Consider the following 14,717-nt stretch of genomic DNA (forward strand, 5'->3'; position numbering starts at 1 on the left):
ATCCATCCAGTCCATACCTCTCAGAATCATATACACCTCAATCAGGTCTCCTCTCAGCCTTCTCTGCTTCAAAGAAAACCCACAGATTAGATTAAGTGCTCCATCCCAGGCAACATCCTGGTAATCCTCTTCTGTACACCCTCCAGTGTAATCACATCCTTTCTATGGTATAGTGACCAGAACTGCACAGTACTCCAGCTGTAGCCATACCAACAGCCCCAACATAAATTCCCTACTCTTAAAATCTATGCCATGACTGATAAAAGCAAGTGCCCTGTATGCCTTCTTAACTACTCTGTTAACAAGTTTTTCTGCCTTCGGGGATCTGTGGACAAACAACCGAAGGTCCTTCTTTTCCTCTGCGCTTGCTAATGTCCGGCAATTCATTGATAACTATGGTCTTGATATTTCTTTCAAAGTTCATCACCTCGCACTTATCAGGGTTGAATTCCACCTGCTACTGATTTGCCCACTTGATCAATTCTACTGTAACTTAAGACCTTCTTTCTGCATCCAGAAACTTTCTTACCATCCTTCCCAAATTCTCTTTGATATCATTTATATATATCATGAACAATAAGCAACTCAGCCAATAAGGGATCTCTCTGGTTTGATACTGGCCTCCATCAAAAAACAGGGTTCCACTATGACCAACAATTTCAAAGTGCATTGGAACGATGGCATCAAATTGTAAAGGCCATGAACACACCCTATTGTCAAGAATGTCCTAATGTTCAGGATAACCAAATTGTTTTGTTACTGTTTATTATTAGGAATGCTGAGTGAATTTTAGGTCCAATTTAACAAGTTACCCTGGATCCCGTGTGTTGTTACCTTCTTTATCAGTCTCCTAGGTGGCTTTAGTGAAATCCATATAAACCATACTAACTGCACGACCCTCACCTATACAACTGGTCACCTTAAAAAACATCTGTCAAATTTGTTAGACATGACCTCCCCCTGACAAAGCCTTGTAGACTATCCCAATCAAACCTTGCCTCTCCAAATGGAGATTAATTCACTCCTTCAGAATTTTCTCCATTAGTTTTCCTATCACTAATGTGAGATTCACTTGTTGGTAACTCCCTAGGTTATCTCTACCACCCTTCTTGAAAAGTGAAATTACATGTTACAATCTCTTTGAAATGTTAACGTTGTATACTTACAGATTCTTTCTCCTGTACGGATTGAGTTTGTTTTTGACTTGATAAGGTCCAGCCAACCTTGCTTTAAATGGTTTCCCAGAGACAAGTAACAACTTGTCTCCAGCAACAAAATTCTGAACTTTGGTCTTTTTAGTTTTCATTGCTTTGTGAGCACCTTCTAAATGCTTTTTAACAAATTCAAATATTTTGGTCAGTTTCCCTCTAAAATTAAAACATAGGCTGGCAGTGTAGTCACTGAGCTTTGGATTATTAAGTTTTTCTTTAATTGATAAGTGATCCTCTCGCCTCATGTCCATATATTAGTTCAAAAAGACAAAACCAGTGGGTGTACATATTTTAGAAGCATTCCTAATGAAAAACAGTAACAAAACAATTTGGTTATCCTGAACATTAGGACATTCTTGACAATAGGGTGTGTTCATGGCCTTTACAATTTGATGCCATCGTTCCAATGTACTTTGAAATTGTGGGTGATAAACAAAAGATATGTTATTTTATTCCCAAACTAATCATAATTTATGTGAATATTTGCACCATCAGATTTGATCCATGATCTGATTATATTTATTTGGGTGTTCATACCCTGTAAAGTACTGAACTAGCATTTTCACTATTATTTTTACAGTTTTTCTTCCTAAAGGCATTGACTCAGGAAAGTGTGTAGGAATATTCATAAATAATAAAAAATAATGATTCCCATTCTAGCTTTTTTGGTCGAGGTCAGGCACAATTTGTTAACAGCTTGCTAAAAAGTTCTTCAGAAGCTGTTTTTTTGGAATTGAAGGAACAAATTTAATCGTCTGGGGTTTCCTCACTACTTGAAGCCTATAGCATGTCTGACAAAATCAGACCACATTGTTAGGCAATCCTGGCCAATAAAAATGTTTTAATATTTTAGCTAGTGTTTTTCTAATATCTAACAGATTTGTGATTGGAATTCTTTGAGCCACTCTTAAAATGTTGTTACTGTTGTCCATTCCACATTTGCTGATTTTGAAGTGCAACCTGTTTGTGTCATCACTCACTTTGCCATCAAACCTTGCAGCACCAGCAAGTTCAGTTATACTACTGTCAGTGCCTTTATCCAAGTATTGATCCTTGCAGACCATACTAGCACAGGCTGTTAACTTGTAAATGTCCTATTCAGAAAATTTTAATCAACCTCTTCAGACATGTATGATATATACCTGGGACTTGAACCTGAATCTTTTGGTCTAGGTTCTACCATTGCAACAGAATATCCTGAAAATGTGCTGTTTATTTTTTTTAAATTAATCATCAATTCTTATTCCCCAGTCTGAATTTTATGCAATTGTAGCACTTTATCTTCTGCTTTAATAAAACCCAATTATATTGCTTCCCCTGGTTTTTCCTTATCCATTCTACAGTTACAGTCTCAAAAAAAAGGATCACCAAACAGAATTCCACTTTCATAAAACTATGATATGTGTTGAATCATATAATAATTTTTAAGTGCCCTGTTGTAACATAAAAACAGCAGAAATTTACAGGGAAAGGGTGGCAGAAGTTCGAAACCTTAATTTCGAACAGCAATTGTTTCTGCCAATTGTCAATTTTAAAACTGAAATTGGTATGTGTGTATTAGCTAATGGTGTCAAGGGATATAGGCAAAGTAGGATATGGAGTTAAGCAAGGTCAGCCATTGAATGGTGAAACAAACTGGAGAAGTAACTTGCTCTTGTGGTTTGAGCTAAGTGAGGCCCCGTTCGGTCATGGCTGACCATGGGTTGCATCCTCGTTGTTCTAACTTTCTGCTTTCCTGAAGCAACGTCACTTGTGACTGAAGAGACCAATGCTGGAGTGACTGTCCCGGTCACAGAGGTCACTTCTGCATGTGGTCATTGATCTGCTAGAACTGCTGCACTCCTTCCTTTGTGCCTACTTGTCTGCTGCACTGCTCATCAGCTTCTTTTCCCCTGTTTTGAGGTGTTGGTTCAGGGTGCTTCTCCATCTCATGCAGTCAGATGCAAGCCTTTCCCAGGACTCCGTAATAATATCAAGCACCTTCATGTCCCTCATGCAGACGTCCTTGCAGTGCAGCTAGGGTCGCTCAGTGGGTCTCTTCCCAAATGGAACTCTCCATAGAGGACACCCTTTGGGATGCAGCCATCCTCCATGCAGTGGATATGGCCTAGCCAGCACAGTTTCCACTGCCAGAACAGAGTGTACATGCTGAGAAAGTCAGTGCGAGATAGGACCGCTGTGCTGGACGGAGATTCCGCCACAGAGAAATAGGAAACCTTGCAGGATACCATGCACCTGGCAAGACGGGGTGCAGCAGATGCAGTAAATGATGTGTGTGGAGGTGCAGGTGAATTTGTCATGGATATGGAAGGATCCCTTGGGGCCTTGGAGGGAAGTGAGGGAAGAGGTGTGGGCACAAGTTTTGCATTTCTTATGGTTGCAGGGGAAGGTGCCGGGAGTGGAAGTTGGGTTGGTGGGAGGTGTGGACCTGATGAGGGAGTCGCGGAGGGAGTGGTCTTTTCGGAACGCTGATAGGGGAGGGGATGGAAATATATCCCTGGTGGTGGGGTCTGTTTGGAGGTGGCAGAAATGATGAAGGATGAAATGATGTATCTGGAGGTTGGTGGGGTGGTAGGTGAGGACCAGTGGGGTTCTGTCCTGATGGTGATTGGAAGGCGGGGTGGGCAGAGGAGCAGGAAGTGGAGGAGATGCGGTGGAGAGCATCGTCAACCACGTCTGAGGGGAAATTGGGGTCTTTGAAGAAGGAGGCCATCTGGGTTGTCCGGCCTCAAAGCCCTCCATTTCTTCCTTTCCTGCTGACCCAACCAGTAACCTTCCACTGACACCCTCCTTCGACTGACTGAACTGGTCCTCACTCTGAACAACTTCTCTTTACAATCCTCTCACTTCCTCCAAACCAAATGAGTAGCCATGGGCACCCGCATGGTCCCAGCTATGCCTGCCTCTTTGTAGGATATGTGGAACAGTCCATGTCCCACAGCTACACTGGCACCACTCCCCACCTTTTCCTCTGCTACATTGATGACTGTATCAGCGCTACCTCGTGCTCCCACGAGGAGGTTGAACAGTTCATCCACTTTACTAACACCTTCCACCCCGACCTCAAATTTACCTGAACCATCTCAGACTCCTCCCTCCCCTTCGTAGACCTCTCCATTTCTATCTTGGGTGACCGACTCAACACGGACATTTACTATAAACCGACCGACTCCCGCAGCTACCTAGATTACACCTCCTCCCACCTTGCCCCCTGTAAAAACGCCATCCCATATTCCCAATTCCTTCACCTCCACAGCATCTGCTTCCAGGAGGACCAATTCCAATATCAAACAACCCAGATGGCCTTCTTCTTCAAAGACTGCAATTTCCCCTCAGACGTGGTTGATGATGCTCTCCACCGCATCTCCTCCACTTCCTGCTCCTCCGCCCTTGAACCCTGCCCCTCCAATTGCCACCAGGACAGAACCCCACTGGTCCTCACCTACCACCCCACCAACCTCCAGATACATCGTATCATCCTTCGTCATTTCAGCCACCTCCAAACAGACCCCACCACCAAGGATATATTTCCCTCCCCTCCCCTATCAGCTTTCTGGAAAGACCACTCCCTCTGCGATTCCCTCGTCAGGTCCACACCCCCCACCAACCCAACGTCCACTCCTGGCACCTTCCCCTGCAACCGCAAGAAATGCAAAACTTGTGCCCACACCTCCCCCCTCACATCTCTCCAAGGCCCCAAGGGATCCTTCCATATCCATGACAAATTCACCTGCATCTCCACACACATCATTTACTGCAACCACTGCACCCGATGTAGCCTCCTCTACAGGCCGCCTATTTGTGGAACATTTCAGAGAACACTTCTAGGACACCCGCACCAACTAACCCAACCGCCCAGTGGCGGAACACTTTAACTCTCCCTCCCACTCCACCAAGGACATGCAGATCCTTGGCCTCCTCCACCGCCAGACTGTGGCAACACATTGCGTGGAGGAAGAGCGCCTCATCTTCCGCCTAGAAACCCTCCAACCACAAGGGACGAATGCAGATTTCTCCAGCTTCCTCATTTCCCCTCCCCCCACCTCATCTCAGTCCCAACCCTCGGACTCAGCATCGCCTTCTTGACCTGCAATCTTCTTCCCGACATCTCGGCCTCCACCCCCTCTCCGGCCTATCACCCTCACCTTACCCTCCTTCTACCTATTGCATTCCCAACACCCCTCCCCCAAGTCCCTCCTCCCTACCTTTTATCTTAGCCTGCTTGGCACACCTTCCTCATTCCTGAAGAAGGGCTTATGCCCGAAACGTCGATTCTCCTGCTCCTTGGATGCTGCCTGACCTGCTGCGCTTTTCCAGCAACACATTTTTCAGCTCTGATCTCCAGCATCTGCAGTCCTCACTTTCTCCATCAAGTGTATAAGTCCTGCTAAAATTTGCATTCCCAAAATGCAGCACCTCACATTGATCTAAATTAAACTCAATCTGCACTTCTCAGCCCACTGGCTCATCTGATCAAAATCCCATTGTAATCTGAAGTAATCTTTTACGCTGTCCACTACATCTCCAATTTCAGTGTTACCTGTAAACTTACTAACTATACCTCTAAAGCTCACATCCAACTCGTTTATAGAAATGACAAAAAGTAGTGGACCCAGCACCGATCCTTGTGGCATTCCAATGGTCACAGGCCTCCAATCTGAAAAACAATCCTCCACCACCACCCCCTGTCAACTACCTTTTAGCCAGTTCTATATCCAAATGGCTAGATCTCCCTGCAATCCATGTGAAGTCCATATAGATCACATCTACCTCGCTGCCCTCATCAGTCCTCTTTGTTACTTCTTCAAAAAACTCTATCAAGTTTAAAAATCACAGAACACCAGGTTATAGTCCAACAGGTTTATCACCTGACTATCACCTGATGAAGGAGCGTTGCTCCGAAAGCTAGTGTGCTTCCAATTAAACCTGTTGCACTATAACCTGGTGTTGTGTGATTTTTAAACTTTGTACACCCCAGTCCAACACCGGCATTTCCAAATCTATCAAGTTTGTGAGACATGATTTCCCACGCATAAAGCTATGTTGACTATCCCTAATCAGTCCTTGCCTTTCCAAATACATGTATATCCTGTCCCTCGGGATTCCCTCCAACAACTTGCTCCCCACCAACATCAGGCACACTGGTCTATAGTTCCCTGGCTTGTCCTTACCATCTTTCTTAAATAGTGGCACCACATTTGCCAACCTCCAGTCTTCTGGCACCTCACTAGTAAGAGGCCCAGCAATCACTTCCCTAGCTTCCCAGAGAGTTTTAGGGTATACCTGATCAGGCCCTGGGGATTTACCCACTTTTATGCATTTCAAGACATCCAGCACTTCCTTCTCTGTAATATAGACATTTTTCAATATGTCACCATCTTTTTCCCTATATTCTATATTTTCCATGTCCTTTTCCACAATAAACACTGATGCAAAATACTTGTTTAGTATCTCCTCCATCTCCTGCATCTCCACACAAAGGCCGCCTTGCTGATCTTTGAGGGACCCTATTCGCTCCGTAATGTATTTGTAAAACATTTTGTCCGTAATGTATTTGTAAAACCCTTTGGATTCTCCTTAACTCTATTTGCCAAAGCTATCTCATGTCTGCTTTTTGCCCTCCTGATTTCCCTCTTAAGTATACTCCTCCAGCCTTTATACTCTCATAAGGATTCACTTGATCTGTCTATACCTCACATATGCTTCCTTCTTTTTCTTTACCAAATCCTCAATTTACTTAGACATCCAGTATTTCCAACACCTATTAGCCTTTCCTTTCACCCTAACAGGAATATACTGTCTCTGCACTCTCATTATCTCATTTCTGAAGGCTTCCCATTTTGTAGCCATCCCTTACCTGTGAACATCTACTCCCAATCAGCTTTTGAAAGTCCTTGTCTAATACCATCAACGATAGACAACAGGTGCAGGAGTAGGCCATTCTGCCCTTCAAGCCAGCACCATCATTCATTATGATCATGGCTGATCATCCTCAATCAATATCCTGTTCCTGCCTTATCCTCATAACCCTTGATTCCACTATCCTTAAGAGCTCCATCCAACTCTTTCTTGAAAGTACCCAGAGACTTGGTCTCCATAGCTTTCTGGGGCAGAGCATTCCATACACCCACCACTCTTGGAGTGAAGAAGTCTCTCCTCAACTCTGTTCTAAGTGGCCTACCCCTTAATTTTAAACTGTGACCTCTGGTTCAGGACTCACCCATCAGCAGAAACGTGCTTCCTGCCTCCAGAGTGTCTAATCCTTTAATAATCTTGTACGTCTCAATCAGATCCCCTCTTAGTCTTCTAAACTCAAGGGTATACAAGCCCAGTTGCTCCAATCTTTCAGCATAAGATTGTCCCGCCATTCTGGGAATTGACCTCATGAACCTACGCTGCACTCCTCAATAGCCAGAATGTCTTTCCTCAAATTTGGAGACCAAAACTGTGCACAATATTCTGGGTGTGGTCTCACCAGGATCTCTTTGCTTCTATTCTCAATTCCTCTTGTTATGAAGGTCAGCATGCTATTAGCTTTCTTCACTGCCTGTTGTACCTGCATGCTTGCTTTAATTGACTGATGTACAAGAACACCCAGATCTCGTTGTGCTTCCCCTTTTCCTAACTTGACTCCATTTAGGTAGTAATCTGCCTTCCTGTTCTTGCCACCAAAGTGGATAACCACACATTTATCCACATTAAACTGCATCTGCCATGCATCCGTTCACTCACCTAGCCTGTCCAGGTCACCCTGTAATCTCCTAACATCCTCCTCACATTTCACCCTGCCACCCAGCTTTGTCTAGATTAGAGTGGTGCTGGAAAAGCACAGCAGTTCAGGCAGCATCTGAGGAGCAGTAAAATCGACATTTTGGGCAAAAGCCTTTCATCAGGAATTCCTGCACAACACCAGATCCAGAATTGCTTTCTCCCTGGTAGGCCCCAGCACAACATTCGCCTTTCTCCAATTTAGAACTTCGCTTTTAGATCTGATCTATCTTTTTCCATCACTATTTTAACCCTAATAGAATTATGGACGCTGGCCCCCAAAGTACTCCCCACTGACACCTCAGTCACCCACCCTGCCTTATTCCCAAGAGAGTCACTGATGTCCTGGAGGTTTTCTGACAGACCATCATCATTGTCCGGATGTTCCAACTTCCCAGTTTTAGAGCTGGTATCTTTTGTTGTTTTGTTTTGATGCTTGGTGTTTGGATAATTCTTAATCACCATGCACCCAATGAGAATAGCAGATTGTGGCAGGACAGCACTTTACTCACTGGGGGCTGCCCAGCTTGAGGCAGGCGATAGCTGTCCAGGGGGATCTGAAAATCCCTCCCACTGTCGGGAGCAACTCCTGGCGTCGCATTCTAAGCCAATCTACTGACGACTTAAAACCAGTATATGCTGCTCCCCACCATGTTGTGCCCATGTTGTGCAGTTGAAGCTGCAGTGCCCTCTCCAGGTGTGGTGGTGGTAGAATGCAAGCTTAGGCGGTGTGGTGTGGGGAACAAGCTGTTGCCCATGAAGCACATTCCTTCCTCTCCATGCCACTGGCTAATCCAAAGGAACAGCAAAGCCGTTACAGTTTGGTACCTGCGCTGTTGCAGGAGCTGCCAGAACAAGGTTGTAGATAATGACAAACTGCCTTTGGGGTCCCGGCTCTGGATTTTTTCCTTGAGGTTTACTTCAGAAGCCCTTCCCACGTGTGGGTCTAACTGCAAGGCTTGAAACAGAGATATGAAATATTGCCTATTAACCTGTGATGGAATCCTTATTAACTTTAGTGCACTACAGTACAGCGAGAAGCAGGAAATCAAAGTAAAACTATTCGCATCTCATGACTCATCGCTGCCGGGAATCTTGCTTTAGATAATGTGCATTCCATCTGGGCCGGTTGTTCTCAATTCTGCAATAAATTAATTCAAAATGATTGTAGACCAACTCTTAGAAAGAGGGTGAGAATTGGTTGTGACGACGTCTTGTGACTCAGTGATTGTGTACCTTCCCGGGTTCAAGTTCCACCTGCTCCAGAGGTGTGTAATAACATCTCTGAACAGGTTAATTAGAAAAATAGGTTAGATAAAAAAAATACAAAGTTCAGGTCAGCATTAACTGTGTGCAAGAAGTCAGCAGAGATCTTGGGCACTTTGTGAAGACAAGTATCAGGCTGCTTTCCAGCAGTGTTGAGAGTGGGGTCCTGGAAAAGCACAATAGGTCAGGCAGCATCCGAGGAGCAGGAGAATTGACGTTTCAGGCAAGTGCCCTTCATCAGGAATGAAACTTGTGGGCCGAGGGGGTGAAGAGATAAATAAGAGGGAGGTGCGGCTAGGGAGAGGGTAGCTGAGACTGCAATAGGTAGACGGAGACAGGTCAGAGAGGAGGATGGAGCAGATAGGTGGGAAGGAAAATGGACAGGTGGGACAGGTCATGAGGGCGGTGCCATTATGGAAGGTTGGAATGGGATAAGGTGGGAGGAGGGGAAATGAGAAAACTGGTGAAATACACATTGATGCCATGTGTTTGGAATGTCCCAAGGTGGAAGATGAGGCATTCTTCCTCCAGGTGTTGGTTGGTGAGGGTGTGGCGATGGAGGAAGCTTAGGACCTGCATGTCCTTGGAAGAGTGGGAATTGAAGTGTTCGGCAGTGGGGTTGTTTGGAGCGGGTGTCCCAGAGATGTTCTCTGAAACATTCTGCAAGTAGGTGTCCCGTCTTCCCATTGTAGAGGAGACTGCATCAGGAGCAATGGATACAGTAAATGATATGCGTGGAAGTGCATGTAGAATGCTGATGGATGTGAAAGACTACTGTGAGGCGAGGGGGGTGGGTGCATATTTTGCAATTCCTGCACTGGCAGGGAAAGGTGCCAGGAAGGGAGGGTGGGTTGGTGGGGGGCATGGACCTGACAAGTGAATCACAGAGGGAATGGTCTTTGTGGAAAGCAGATGGGGGTGGGGGGGGGGGGGTGGAAGGGTGGGGAAGGAAATACATCTCTGGTGGTTGGATCTGTTTATAGGTGGCAGAAATGACAGAGGATGATGCAATGTATGCGGAGGTTGGAGGAGTGGAAGGTGAGGACCAGGGGGTTCTGTCCTTCTTGGATGAGATACATTCAACACGGACATCTTCTACAAACCCACGAACTCCTACAGCTATCTGGACTACACCTCCTCCCACACTGCCTCCTGTCAAAACGCTATCCCTTATTCCCACAATTTCCCCTCCCATGTGGTCAATGATGCCCTCCAGCACATCATCTGTAAAGATAATTCCTTCCGCGACTCTCTTGTCAGGTCCACAACCTCCCATCAAACTAACCTTCCCTCCTGGCACCTTCCCCATCCACCACAGGAATTGCAAAACCTGCGCCCACACCTCCCCCCTCATCTCCATCCAAGGCCTCAAAGTAGCCTTCCACATCCATCAGCACTTTACCTGCACTTTCACACATATCATTTACTGTGTCCATTGCTCCCAATGTGCTCTCCTCTACGTTGGGGAGACAGGACACCTACTTGCAGAGCACTTCAGAGAACATCTCTGGGACATCTGCACCATCCAACCTTGCCACCCCATGGCCGAACACCTTAACTGCCCCTCTCATTCCATCAAGGACATGCAGGTCCTGAGCCTCTTCCATCACCACATCCTCACCACCTGGCACCTGGAGGAAAAACGCCTCATCTTCCATTTTGGGACCCTCCAACCACACGCATTAATATGGATTTCACCAATTTCCTCATTTCCCCTTATACCAGTTCCAAACTTCCAACTTGGCACCATTCCCATGACTTGTCCTATCTGTCCATCTTCCTTCCCACCCATCTGCTCCACCCTCCTCTCCAACCTATCACCATTACCCCACCTCAGTCTACCTATCTCACTCTGAGCTACCTTCTCCTCAGCCCCACCCCCTCCCATTTATCACTCCACCCCCTTGGCACACAGCTTCATTCCTGATGAAGGGCTCTTGACAGAAATGTCAATTCTCCTGCTCCTCCGATGCTGCCTGACTTCCTGTGCTTTTCCAGCACCCCACTCTCGACTCTGATCTTCAGCATCTGCAGACCTCAATTTCTCCTCGTTGCTTTCCAGCAGTGGTTGAAATGCAAGGTCGCAAAAAGTTCATATCTGCACCAATGGCTGGAGGGCTCATTTGGTCTCTTAATAACACCGGATGCCGGCTTTGGAAGATGGGTGGATACGAATTCCAATCTCTGAATGCATCACATGATCACTTCACACATTACTTTTCCTAATAAAAATCGCCTTGGATACCAAATCTTCACAGCATAGTGTGCAGGGAGTTTCTGAAAAGAAAGACTAAAGTATGCCTGATCTTTCTTTCACTCGTACAGTAAACAACATTAGTAATTGATTTCACAGAAAGCTGTCGATAAGAAATCCTATAACAGGCGTTAATACAATGCAGCTCCAGCTTCGATTGTGTTATCAGCTTTATGTTGTCATTAACGTTGTCTGTTTTCTGTTTCCATTCGGTGTTGTACTCCAGCCAGAAACTGAGCCGCTGAGAACACTTCATTAGGAGCCCGGGCAATAAATCTTTGCCATTGGCAAAATAAGATAACAACAGTTGTACTTTAATAAAAACAGTTTCACATTCTGACAGGGTTGTTTCTCAGATTACACACTGCTTGCACAGCAGTGATGGTGAAGTACCTTTACAAAAAAAACAATAAAATTATGCAGACATTAACAACTAAAATATAGTGAAATATTCAATGATATCTTTGTTCCTTTTCTATTAGTGATAACAGTTCAAACGCCTTTGCGATGATGCCGCGAGGAAACTTGTGGTCACAGATAAAATGAATCATAATTGAGTAGGAAGAAGCTTGTGAAATACGCAAACAGATTAACTCACAATTGGGGGCTAAAGAGGTATTAATTCCTGTGGCGTGAAGCGTGGAGTTAAGTTGCTGATGATGAGTGGGTTGGTCGTTATTACATTGTGCCTATGAGTATTAGTCTCCTATCCTGCCCCTGCTGTCGGAGCTCGCTTGCTCAGTTTGGTTACGTGTGTTTTTTTTGACTGGGACAGCCAGTCACTCAGGCAGAGCCGCTCCCGAGCCGACAGATTGAAGGAAGGCAGCTGGAAGTTACTCTTGGAAGGAGACAAAAAAAAGTATTTCTTCTTATTTCCCCCGTTAAGATTTTTGCAGATATCAAACGGGAATCAACTGTCTGTTCAACGCGCAGGATTAGTGTGAATCGAAGCAACTTGTTGGACAGAAAGAGCAAAATAGCGAAAAGAGAAAAATCAGAGACCGTCCGCTACCACTTCACTGGGGGAAGGACCGGAGTGAGGGGAGCCTGAGGGGAATCACGACCCAGAAGGAGAGGTGTCTGATGAGGGCTACTGGAGTAAAGTGAGGGGGTAAGACTTTGAGCAACAGAATCCAGAGGGAGGGTAGTGAGGGGAGGGAAGGGGATTAGGATCTGGGGGTAGGAAGGGTGAACTCAGGAAGGTTAGAGAGGGGAGGAGAGAGGACTGGATCCAGAGGGAGGGTAGTGAGGGCTTGGGAGGGGGGGGGGGGTGTCTGGAGGAAGGGCAGTGAGGGTCTAGAGGCTGTGTAGTAAAGGCAGGAGTGGGGTGGGGGAGTCCGGAGAGAGGGTATTGAGGGTTTGGAGGGAGGAGGGTCTGGAGGGAGTGTAGTGAGGGCAGGAGTGGGGAATCCGGAGGGAGGGAGCGCCGACCCCGGGCCGGGCCTGGGGAGGGGGGTGTGTAGGGGGAGATGGCGCTGCAGGCTCGGGCTCTCTATGACTTCCAGAGCGAGAACGTGGGTGAGATCTCGGTGCAGGAGGATGAGATGCTGACCGTTTACAGCGAGCAGGACATTGATGGCTGGCTGGAGGGGGTCAACAGCCGGGGGGAGAGGGGACTCTTCCCGGCCTCCTATGTGCAGATCCTGCGGGCGGCGAGCGGCGGGGCAGCGCCCGGAGAAGCCCCCACCTCCCGTTACGCTAATGTCCCGGCGGGGCCCGGCCTGGGAGCGGGGACGGGCAGCACCTTCTGCCCCCCGCCCCTCATCCAAGTGCCGCCGGCAGGAGGGGGAGGCCCCGGGCCGGGGTCCGGGCCTGGGCCTGGGCCTGGCCTGATGCAGCTGGCCGGCCTCCAACACCAGGCGTCGGGGAGCGGCGACGAAGACGATTGGGACGACGACTGGGACGACAACTCGACGGTGGCGGACGAGCCGCTGTCAGGCTCCGGTGGAGGAGGCGGCGGCGGCGGCCTGGGTTTCTCCCCGGAGCTGGACGGCCCAGGCCGGTATAAAGTGAGCACGGGGGCCCGGGCCGGAGGAGGAGGAGGCGGCGGTGGCGGATCGTCCGGCTCCTCCAAGAGCACGGCGACCGTCAGCCGCAACCTGAACCGCTTCTCGACCTTCGTCAAGTCCGGCGGCGAGGCGTTCATCCTGGGGGAGGCGGCGGGCTTCGTCAAGGACGGCGACCGGATCTGCGTGGTGAGCGGGCCGCACGGCCCCGAGTGGCAGGAGGACCCTTACCCGTTCAGCTGCTCCATCGACGAGCCGACCAAGCAGACCAAGTTCAAGGGCATCAAGAGCTACATCTCGTACCGCGTGGTGCCCAGCCACACCCAGAGCCCGGTCAACCGCCGCTACAAACACTTCGACTGGCTGTACGGCCGCCTGGTGGAGAAGTTCCCGGTGATCTCGGTGCCCCACATCCCGGAGAAGCAGGCCACCGGCCGCTTCGAGGAGGACTTCATCTCCAAGCGCAAGAAGGGCCTGATCCTGTGGATGAGCCACATGACGAGCCACCCGGTGCTGGCCCGCTGCGACGTCTTCCAGCACTTCCTCACCTGCAGCGACGAGAAGGCCTGGAAGCAGGGCAAGCGCAAGGCCGAGAAGGACGACATGGTGGGCGGCAACTTCTTCCTGACCCTCAGCACCCCGGCCAGCCCGCTGGACCTGCAGGAGGTCGAGAGCCGCGTCGACGGCTTCAAGAGCTTCACCAAGCGCATGGACGAGAGCGTCTTCCAGCTGAGCCACACCGCCAACGAGTTCGCCCGCAAGCAGGCGGTGGGCTTCAAGAAGGAGTACCAGAAGGTGGGCACCTCGTTCCGCCTGCTGAGCCAGGCCTTCGAGATGGACCAGCAGCCTTTCTCGGCGGGGCTCAACCGCGCCATCGCCTTCACCGGCGACGCCTACGATGCTATCGGAGAACTTTTCGCAGAACAGCCCAAACAAGACATAGACCCGATCGTGGACTTATTAGCACTTTACCAGGGGCACCTGACCAACTTCCCCGATATCATCCACGTCCAGAAAGGTACGTGTCCATCTTTTCCCACCATGTTCTTTGTAGAAAACGTTGCTCGCCAGCCGTTTGAAGTGTGGTTCATGTGTTCGACTTTATCGCCTTCAAATTTGAACTTGTCTTCCATTCCTCAACCCATCTGATCAAGGTCCCCATGTGCTCTGACTTAATTTTCTTCACTGTCCACTGCAAACTTGCAAACCATG

General features: G+C 48.1%; 1 protein-coding gene across 5 annotated transcripts in view; it reads left to right on the forward strand.

Moving 5' to 3' along the window:
- The first annotated feature begins 12,951 nt into the window (after positions 1–12,951).
- snx18a (sorting nexin 18a) overlaps positions 12,952–14,717 on the forward strand; it is a 185,707-nt gene continuing 183,941 nt past the window's right edge. For 4 of the 5 annotated variants that reach the window (XM_060822858.1, XM_060822891.1, XM_060822838.1 and 1 more), the window contains exon 1: positions 12,953–14,523. In XM_060822858.1, coding sequence (XP_060678841.1) covers positions 12,969–14,523 — 1,555 coding nt within the window. In that variant the 5' untranslated portion in view covers positions 12,953–12,968. Of the gene's footprint in view, positions 14,524–14,717 lie in introns of all 5 variants that reach the window. The other variant, XM_060822849.1, reaches the window with a different exon arrangement.

This window comes from Hemiscyllium ocellatum, chromosome 1, assembly GCF_020745735.1.
Source record: "Hemiscyllium ocellatum isolate sHemOce1 chromosome 1, sHemOce1.pat.X.cur, whole genome shotgun sequence".
Classification (NCBI taxonomy): domain Eukaryota; kingdom Metazoa; phylum Chordata; class Chondrichthyes; order Orectolobiformes; family Hemiscylliidae; genus Hemiscyllium; species Hemiscyllium ocellatum.